This window comes from Lepidochelys kempii, chromosome 1 (assembly GCF_965140285.1).
Source record: "Lepidochelys kempii isolate rLepKem1 chromosome 1, rLepKem1.hap1, whole genome shotgun sequence".
Taxonomy (NCBI): domain Eukaryota; kingdom Metazoa; phylum Chordata; order Testudines; family Cheloniidae; genus Lepidochelys; species Lepidochelys kempii.
Window position 1 is genome coordinate 7,791,314 of NC_136380.1, and position 10,114 is coordinate 7,801,427.

General features: G+C 48.8%; 1 protein-coding gene across 1 annotated transcript; it reads left to right on the forward strand.

The window, feature by feature from the left end:
• The first annotated feature begins 352 nt into the window (after positions 1–352).
• On the forward strand, positions 353–1,294 carry LOC140898215 (olfactory receptor 51E1). The gene has a single exon (XM_073311776.2). It carries the CDS (start codon positions 353–355, stop codon positions 1,292–1,294), a length of 942 nt encoding a protein of 313 aa, XP_073167877.1.
• The last annotated feature ends 8,820 nt before the right edge of the window (positions 1,295–10,114 follow it).

The following is a 10,114-nucleotide window of genomic DNA, read 5'->3' on the forward strand; positions in this document are numbered from 1 at the left end:
GTAATAATGCCGATAATTTTTGTGGAAGTGCACAAGCCAAAAAGGAATGTGTCCTCTATCCCCCAACGAGTTCTTGCGAGCTATAACCCTATGACCTGACCTTCCCGTATGAGTGCCGACAGCTGCCAGGACTGGTGCACTGTACTGGGAAATATTTACAGACCGTGCAGCCCTGGGAGACACTGAGGGACTGATTCTGATCACACTCAAACCAGTGTAAATCTACTAACATTCATAGAGCGAGGCCACGGTAGTGAGATCAGAATGGGGCTTGCTGTGATACTGATAATGATAATTGTTTTGATTCCAGGCTTCTGTAAAGGCAGCTGGACAATAGCAACACGCCCCACCCATGTCAGCTTCCAACAACATCAGCTTCAGCGCTTCCCCCTTCACCTTGATTGGAATCCCAGGGCTGGAGGCAGCTCATTTCTGGCTGGCCTTTCTTCTGTTCTCATTGTACCTCTTCACCGTGCTCGGGAATGGCACCATTATTTATATCATCAAAGCCGAGCAAAGCCTCCATGAGCCCATGTACCTTTTCCTCTGCATGCTTGCAGCCATTGATATACTGATCTCCACATCCACCATGCCGAGGATGATGGACCTCCTCTGGTTCAACTCCACCACCATTGGGTTTGATGCCTGCCTGCTCCAGATGTTCTGCATCCACTCTCTGTCAGGCATGGAGTCCACGGTCTTGCTGGCCATGGCTTTTGATCGCTACGTGGCCATATGCTGTCCCCTGAGGCACGCCGCCATCCTCACCAGCCCCAGCATAGCCAAGATAGGGCTGGCAGCAGTAATCAGAGGAGCTACCGTGATGGCCCCCTTGCCCATTTTTATTAAAAGGCTGCCCTTCTGCGGCTCCAGAGTCCTCTCCCATTCCTACTGCTTACACCAGGACGTGATGAAGCTGGCCTGTGCCGATATAAAAGTCAATATCATATACGGTTTGATTGTTATTATCTCTGTCATTGGGCTGGACTCCCTGCTGATCTCCCTGTCGTACATCTTCATTCTCAGGGCTGCCTTGAGTCTGAGCCAGGAGGCCAGACTCAAGGCACTGGGCACCTGCATCTCCCACGTCTGTGCCGTCTTCCTGTTCTATGTGCCGTTCATTGGCCTGTCCATGGTGCACAGGTTTGGGAAGATACATGGTTCCAACATCCATGTCGTAATGGCCAACGTCCACTTGCTGGTGCCCCCAGTACTCAACCCAATAGTGTATGGGGTGAAAACCAAGCAAATCCATCAAAGGATCACGAGGCTGTTCCAAAGAACTACCCACTGATGGGACCTTTCATCTAGCCAGCTGCATAGTCATTCAAAACAGAAGCAATCATTAATAGCCCACATGGCCAATCCAGAACGTCACTCAACAAGCAGGACAATTCCTCACGCACCCTTGTACCCAAAGCAAACCTGATGTAGATCACAGAGGCACACAGCCAGCCCCTGGAGTTTCCCTTTCGTCCAACAGCCACAGCTAGAGTGGCACCAACAGGGGAACAAGAGATGAGTCTGGGTAAGCCAGCCCTCTCCCCTGCCCTCCCCATTGGCTCCTGCGGGAGCCACCCGAACGCAGCAGATCCCAGCAGCCTTGCTCGCCACCAGAAGCCTGAGGAACTTCATGGTGGCCTAAGAGAGCCACCAGCCCCTGGAACTGGCATTGAAATCAACAGATTTCCATTGAGCACTGAACACAGCATATGGCCTCCTAACTTCAGTTCTGCAGCTGACACTGATACACTACGTCACCTTGAGTCCTGCATGGTATATCTGTATCGGTGGAATACATGACACCCAGTCTCTTAATAGCTGAGAATAAATAATAGCTGCCAAAAAAAGAATAAATGAAGCATGATCTTACATCTGGTACTCCTGGGGGAATTCTGTGCCAAAAAATTAAAAATTCTGCGCACAATATTTGAAAATTCTGCAAATTTCTTCATATTTTATTTCTCAAAATAACACCATATAATCATGCCAGTTATGATTCTTTTGGTAATTTATTTCAAAATATCTGTCAGCAAGTATGTCTGTAACAATGCAGACCAAAAAAAAAAGATTCAGGGTTTTTTTTTGTTTGTTTACAAATAGATTCCATATGAGGCATATTAATACAGAACTTTGTGTAATTCATTTAAATTACATGACAGAACTGTATTTCCTGCACCTGTCCGAAGCAGTGCAAAGGCTTGGGGGAGTCGGGGATAATGGAGGAGCTGAGGGAGAGGGAAGGAGCCTGCAGTGAACCTGGAGGGGTGTTGGGTGTGGGTGGGAGAAGTATGGAACAGGTGCTGGGGGAGGGGAAGGTGGGGAGGGGCTGGAATGTTAGGGAGTTGGGGAGCTTCCCCCATGCAGACCTTGGCTGACCCCCAAGCCTCTCCCATTCAGTCAGGCACGTCTGCCCCGTCCCTGCACCCCGCATCCCCAGTCTCTTCAGCCCCCTGCCTCCATCCCCAGGCTCAATCTCATAGACTCATAGACTACCAGGGTTGGAAGGAACCTCAGGAGGTCATCTAGTCCAACCCCCTGCTCAAAGCAGGACAAGTCCCCAATTTTTGCCCCAGATCCCAAATGGCCCCCTCAAGGATTGAACTCACAACTCTGGGTTTACCAGGCCACTGCTCAAACCACTGAGCTCTCCCTCCCCCACAACTCGGTCACCCCACTAGCTCCTGAGCCCGTGCTCCAGTCAGCCCCCGCCTCCACTAGCCATTCTGAACCCCCCCCACAGAAGGCCTGGGTGCCCCACTCTGTGCTACCCTGGCTCTGCGGGCAGGGTGCTGGGATGAACCCTGCTCCTGCGGGAATCCCTCAGCACGGGGCCCAGACGTTTCTATTGTCCCACATAAAACGACATTCCGCCTCAGAAGTGCTGCAGTGCCGCCTCTTGCCCCCAGAGGCCGCTGTGGCGCTAGACCAGCCGGCATGAGCGCAGCCGGCTCTTCTGGCGCCACAGCGGCCTCTGGGGGGCAACGGGCGGCACTGCAGCACTGCTGAGGCGGAATGCGTTTTAGGTGGGAAAATACAGCACGATGCGGGGCAGATGGATTCTGCACTTCCCCAGATGCGCAGAATTCCCCCCGGAGTAACCTGATTGACAGTCTTGAATGGGAGCAGACGTGAGAGAGTCTATGTGTGGGAATAGGCCATCTACTCTCAAGCACCTTATTCATGGCCATGTTCGTTTTTTTCCAAATGCATGCAAAGGAAGGACAGGTGTATGACAGAAGCACTCCTTTTCGCTGCTGGAATTATTTTCCAGGGGGCATGTTTGTACATTTCAGCTGTTCTGTCTGCCCCAAGGTTCACATTTTGGTGGGGAAATTTGACGCTGCCCTTTTTTCAAGCCACACTGCAGAGAAGAGATGAAAATGCTCTGATGCCCCTAAAACACAGAGCCTGAGCTCGTGTAAACGGGCGTAACTCCGCTGACACTGAGGGACTGGCCCAGAGGCTATTACTCCCCTGCATCTGAAAGGGCAATGTTTACAGGAGAAACTACATTTACATTTTCACACTAGTCAATTTTCTATCTCCTTTCTTTACTCAGAATGTGTAATGTTTGTCTCAGACATAGCTATATGCAGACATAAATGTCAGAAATAATGAGTTATAACAGGTGTCGCGGACCCACAGGATTAGCGCTGTGGCCCCCCAAGCTTTGGAACATAGAATCATAGAATATCAGGGTTGGAAGGGACCCCAGAAGGTCATCTAGTCCAACCCCCTGCTCAAAGCAGGACCAATTCCCAGTTAAATCATCCCAGCCAGGGCTTTGTCAAGCCTGACCTTAAAAACCTCTAAGGAAGGAGATTCTACCACCTCCCTAGGTAACGCATTCCAGTGTTTCACCACCCTCTTAGTGAAAAAGTTTTTCCTAATATCCAATCTAAACCTTCCCCACTGCAACTTGAGACCATTACTCCTCGTTCTGTCATCTGCTACCATTGAGAACAGTCTAGAGCCATCCTCTTTGGAACCCCCTTTCAGGTAGTTGAAAGCAGCTATCAGGAACAGTCTCTGGTAGGAGCCCCGTCAGTGTGCCGGATCCCCTACGGGTCTTGCTCTTCCTCCAGAGTGAGCCACATGGCTTCACCATCTACTTAAACTGAACCACTGGGTTTCTGCTCTCGTGCTTCACCCCATGAGCTCTGTTCAGTGACTCTGACTGAAGCAGACCCCTGATGGAGGCTCGTCCACACTTCAGGGACTACGGCTCCTCACCCAGCGTTTGCAGCAGCGTTCACAAACGAGTCGGGTTTATTCATTAACTGAAACATGGCATAGGTAGATGTCAAGGTTCCTTCCCCACTCTGAACTCTAGGGTTCTAGATGTGGGGACCTGCATTAAAACCTCCTAAGCTTACTTTTATGAGCTTAGATTAAAACTTCCCCAAGGTACAGAATTATTTTACCCTTGGATTTCCACTGTCACCACCAAACTTTATCTGGGTTTACTGGGAAACGTCGTTTGGACACGTCTTTCCCCAAAAAATCCTCCCAACCCTTGCACCCCACTTCCTGGGGAAGGTTTGGTAAAACTCCTCACCAATTTGCATAGGTGACCACAGACCCAAACCGTTGGGTCTTAAAACAATGAAAAAGCATTCAGTTTCCTTACAAGAAGACTTTTCATAGAAGTAAAGGAATCACCTCTGTAAAATCAGGATGGTAGATACCTTACAGGGAAATTAGATTCAAAACATAGAGAATCCCTCTAGGCAAAACCTTAAGTTACAAAAAAGACACACAGGCAGGAATATTCATTCTATTCAGCACAGCTATTTTCTCAGCCATTTAAAGAAATCATAATCTAACACACACCTAGCTAGATTACTTACTAAGTTCTAAGAGTCCATTCCCGTTCTGTCCCCAGCCAAAGCATCATACAGACAGACACAGACCCTTTGTTTTTCTCCCTCCTCCCAGCTTTTGAAAGTATCTTGTCTCCTCATTGGTCATTTTGGTCAGGTGCCAGCGAGGTTACCTTTAGCTTCTTACCCCTTTACAGGTAAGAGGATTTTCCCTCTGGCCAGGAGGGATTTTAAAGGGGTTTTCCCTTCCCTTTATATTTATGACATGCCCCCACATCTCAGCTAGGATGAAACGCTGGCTGGGATTTCTTCCTGGAGCTCTAGGAAAAAACAGAGTTAATAAGACACATGCACCTCTAAATATACTACCAAGTACATAAAGACTAACAATATTTTCCACATCTCTAACAATATTTTCCACATCTCAAGGATGATTTTTAACCAGTTTATTCTGGGGAAACTTTCACAGGAGAGTGCATCAGCCACTTTGTTAGAAGCTCCTGAGATGTGTTGGAAGTCGAAATCAAAATCTTGAAGAGCTCCAACTCCACCAAATAAGTTTTTTGTTATTTCCCATGGCGGTATGAAGCCACTCTAGCGCAGCATGGTCCGTTTGCAGGTGGAAACATATGGGCGTAGCTTTTCCAGGACGTAGACAATGGCGTAACATTCTTTTTCACTGACTGACCAGTTGCTTTCCCTCTCAGACAGTTTTTTGCTGAGAAACACTACAGGGTGGAATTCTTGATCAGGTCCTTTCTGCATTAAAACTGCTCCCACACCACTCTCGGACGCATCTGTGGTTACTAGGAACGCTTTGTCAAAGTCTGGGGTCCTTAGCACAGGGTCAGACATGAGTGTCGTTTTAAGCTGGTTAACAGCCTTCTGACACTCTTCGGTCCACTGAACAGCATTTCACTGTTTACTTTTGGTGAGGTCTGTCAGTGGGGCAGCAATTTGGCTGTATTGCGGTACAAATCGCCTTTAATAACCGGCCAAGCCTAAGAAGGATTGAACCTGTTTCTTTGACTTTGGGACAGACCACTTTTGGATAGCATCCACTTTGGCCTGTAGGGGGCTGATAGTTCCTTGACCCACCTGGTGTCCAAGGTAAGTCACTCTGTTTAGGCCTATTTGACACTTCTTAGCCTTAACAGTTAGTCCTGCCTCCCTTATGCGCTCAAGGACTTTTTGTAGATATTCCAGGTGTTCTGCCCAGGAATCCGAAAATATGGCCACATTATCAAGGTAGGCGACTGCATATTCTCCTAATCCCGCTAGGAGACCATCTACAAGTCTTTGGAAAGTGGCAGGTGCATTCTGCAGCCCGAAAGGGAGTACGTTAAATTCATACAGCCCGAAATCTGTGGTGAAGGCTGACCTTTCCTTGGCGGATTCATCTAGCGGTACTTGCCAGTACCCCTTGGTTAAGTCCAAGGTAGAGATGAACTGGGCCCGTCCCAGTTTCTCTAATAGTTCATCAGTGCATGGCATTGGATAGTTGTCTGGGCGAGTTACAGCATTTAGCTTACGGTAGTCCATGCAAAAACATATCTCCCCATCTGGTTTGGGAACTAGAATCACTAGAGATGCCCATGCACTTCCAGAGGGGCGGATTACACCCATCTCTAACATATCCTGGATCTCCCGTTCTATAGCAGTTTTAGCTTGAGGAGACACCCGGTAAGGTTGGACTTTAAGTGGGTGAGCATTACCTGTGTCAATGGAGTGGTATGCCTGTTCAGTCAGTCCTGGAGTGGCTGAGAACGTTGGCGCGTAGCTAGTGCACAGCTCCTTGATCTGCTGTCGCTGCATACGCCCAAGGGTCATGGAGAGGTTCACTGCTTCCACACCACCAGCACTTTTCCCTTCATAGTAGACACCTTCAGGCCACTCAGCGTTGTCTCCTCCCTGGGCTGTAAACTAACAAACCTTTAATTGTCTGGAATAAAAGGGCTTTAGAGAATTAATATGGTCCACCTTAGGCTTTCGGTTGGAGGTGGGGAATGCTATGAGATAATTAACAGCTCCCAGGTGCTCCTGGACCATGAATGGCCCTTCCCACGATGCTTCCATTTTATGGGCCTGGAGTGCCTTTAAGACCATGACCTGGTCTCCTACTTTGAAGGAACTCTCTCTGGCATGTTCATCATACCAGGCTTTTTGCTCTTTTTGAACATCCTGTAAGTTTTCTTTAGCAAGGGCTAAAGAGGTTCGGCGGGTGTTTTGTACGTTGGTTACAAAATCCAGAATGTTAGTTCCTGGAGAAGGTGTAAATTCCTCCCATTGCCGCTTCACCAACTGTAATGGCCCCTTAACCTCACGGCCATATACAAGTTCAAATGGGGAAAATCCTAAATTGGGATGTGGTACAGCTCTGTAGGCAAAAAGTAACTGCTGCAACACTAGGTCCCAATCATTGGAGTGCTCATTTACGAATTTATGTATCATGGCCGCCAAAGTTCCATTAAACTTCTCCACCATGCCATTTGTTTGATGATGGTAAGGAGTGGCAACCAAGTGATTTACCCCATGAGCTTCCCAGAGGTTTTCCATAGTTCCTGCCAGGAAATTAGTCCCTGCATCTGTGCAGATGTCAGAGGGCCAACCTACCCTGGCAAAAAGGTCTGCTAGTGCTTGGCACACACTTTTAGTCCTGGTGTTGCTTAGAGCTACTGCTTCCGGCCATCGGGTGGCAAAATCCATGAAAGTCAGTATGTACTGCTTTCCTCTGACTGTCTTTTTTGGAAAAAGACCCAGAATATCCACAGCTACTCGCTGAAGTGGAACTTCAATGATGGGGAGTGGCTGGAGAGGGGCTTTGACCTGGTCTTGGGGTTTTCCCACTCTTTGGCATACTTCACAAGACCGGACATAGGTAGAAACATCCTTGCCCTTTCTGTCCCAGTGGAATGACCCCCGCAAACGGTCTTTGGTCCTGTTCACACTAGCATGGCCACTAGGATGATCTTGGGCTAAGCTCAAGAGCTTGGCCTGGTATTTAGTTGGAACTACCAACTGTCTCTGAGGATGCCAGTCTTCCTGGTGTCCACCAGAAAGAGTTTCCTTGTATAAAAGTCCTTTTTCTACAATAAACCTGGATCGATTAGAAGAGCTGAGAGGCGGTGGGTTGCTCTGTGCCGCCGTCCAAGCTCTCTGGAGGCTTTCATCTGCTTCCTATTCAGTCTGGATCTGTTCCCTTGATGCTGGAGACATCAGTTCCTCATTGGACTGTGGACCTATGCTTGGTCCCTCTGGAAGCGATGTAGGGGATGGGGCTTTTTCCGTTGACTGTGAACCGCTCTCCGCTGGGAAACTATGTTGGGGTTCAGGCTCCGGCTGAGCCTCTTGTGTAGGGTTATGGGTTGCTGCCCGGTTAAGGTTCGGTAGGGCCCTCTGGTGTTGAGGTTGCAAGTACTGGATTCAGTGCTGGCAATGGGTCTGGTGCTGGTTGTTCCGCTGGTTCCAGTTCTGGGACTGGTTCCGTCTGGGTCTCTGGGACTGGATCCACTACTGCTGTTGCAGACATTGGCCTGGGGTCCGGGTCCATCACCTCTGACCGGGTCCTGATAGAAGTTTCCGGAACAGAGCTAGGCCTCACGGCTTGTTTAGCCTGGCTGCGGGTGACTGTTCCCACCCTCTTGGCCTGATTCACAAGATTGGCCCAGTCTTCCCTCAACAGCATGGGGATGGGATAATCATCATAGACTGCAAAAGTCCACATTCCTGACCAGCCCTGGTACTGGACAGGCAATTTGGCTGTAGGCAAATTGAAAGAGTTGGACTTGAAGGGTTGAATCATCACTGGGATCTCTGGGTTGATTAAATTGGGGTCCACTAAGGAAGCATGGATAGCTGACACTTGTGCTCCGGTATCCCTCCACGCGGTGACCTTCTTCCCGCCCACACTCACAGTTTCCCTCCGCTCCAAGGGTATCTGGGAGGTATCTGAGCCTGCGGATCTTTGATGTGATTCCGGTGCAATGAACTGTAATCTGTTGGGGTTCTTGGGGCAGTTGGTCTTTACATGCCCCAGCTCGTTACATTTAAAACATCGCCCAGCTGACGGGTCACTGGGCAAGGCGGGTTGCTGGAGAATGGGGTGGTGGGACGATAAGGGGTCTGGAGGGTTCTTTGGGAGGTAGGTGGGGTCTTGGGCAGCCCCCAGGAATAGGGTGTGTTCTGGGGTTGTCCCTTCTGGTCTCCACTCCAACTGCGACCAGTTTTCTTCTTCTCTGCCACCTCCACCCATTTGGCTCCAATCTCTCCTGCCTCGATTACAGTTTTGGGCTTCCCATCTAGGATGTATCTTTTTATTTCCTCAGGAACACCCTCTAAGAATTGTTCCATTTGCATTAGGAAGGGTAAATTTACTGGAGATTCAACACTTGCTCCTGATATCCAGGCATCCCAATGTTTCACAATGTGGTAGGCATGTCAGGTAAATGACACGTCTGGTTTCCACCTTAGGGCTCTGAACCTCTGACGAGAATGCTAGGGTGTTATCCCCATTCTGATTCTCGCCTTGGATTTAAACAGTTCATACTTGTTCATGTGTTCTTTAGGCATTTCAGTTGCCACCTCAGCTAAGGGTCCACTGAGCTGTGGCCTCAGCTCTACCATGTATTGGTCGGTAGAGATGCTGTACCCAACGCAGGCCCTTTCGAAGTTTTCTAAGAAGGCCTCCGTATCATCGCCTGCCTTGTAGGTGGGGAACTTTTGGGGTTGGGAAGTGGTACCTGGAGAAGGATTGCTAGGGTTTGTTGGTATATTCTGCTGAGCCTTTATTTTCTCCATCTCCTCCACATGCTTCCTCTCTTTTTCCTTCTCCTCCAGTTCTTTGGCCCTTGCTTCCCTAGATTTTCTGTGAGCAGCCACTTGGTGTTGTTCTGCCTCTTTCATTGCCTCCCTTTCTTTGTCCTTTGCCACCATTTCTTTGTCCTTTGCCACCATCTCTTTGTGCCTTGCCGCCATCTCCCTCCTGTGGGCAGCCTCCTGTACCTCCTTCTCCATCCACATGAGTTCTATCTGTCTTTCATGTTCCTTTTGTTTTTCAGCAGCCTCAAATATGGCTAATTCCAGCTTTTGTTGAGTTGTGGAGTCTGTCATCCTAACCTCTCTGTTTTTAACTAACTTTACACCCCAGGTTTAGAAATAAAACAAACAAAACTTGGCTTGTAAAATTTTGCTGTGCTGGAATAGGATACCTATTCTCTGATAGTGATTGTCAGCCTACAGAAAAAGACAATTCCCTTTGTCTCTGCTCTGGCCCCAAATCAAAGCAAAAA

Excerpts from the sequence above, each read along its gene's own strand:
- LOC140898215 (XM_073311776.2), top strand. The coding sequence starts at position 353 with ATGTCAGCTTCCAACAACATCAGCTTCAGCGCTTCCCCCTTCACCTTG.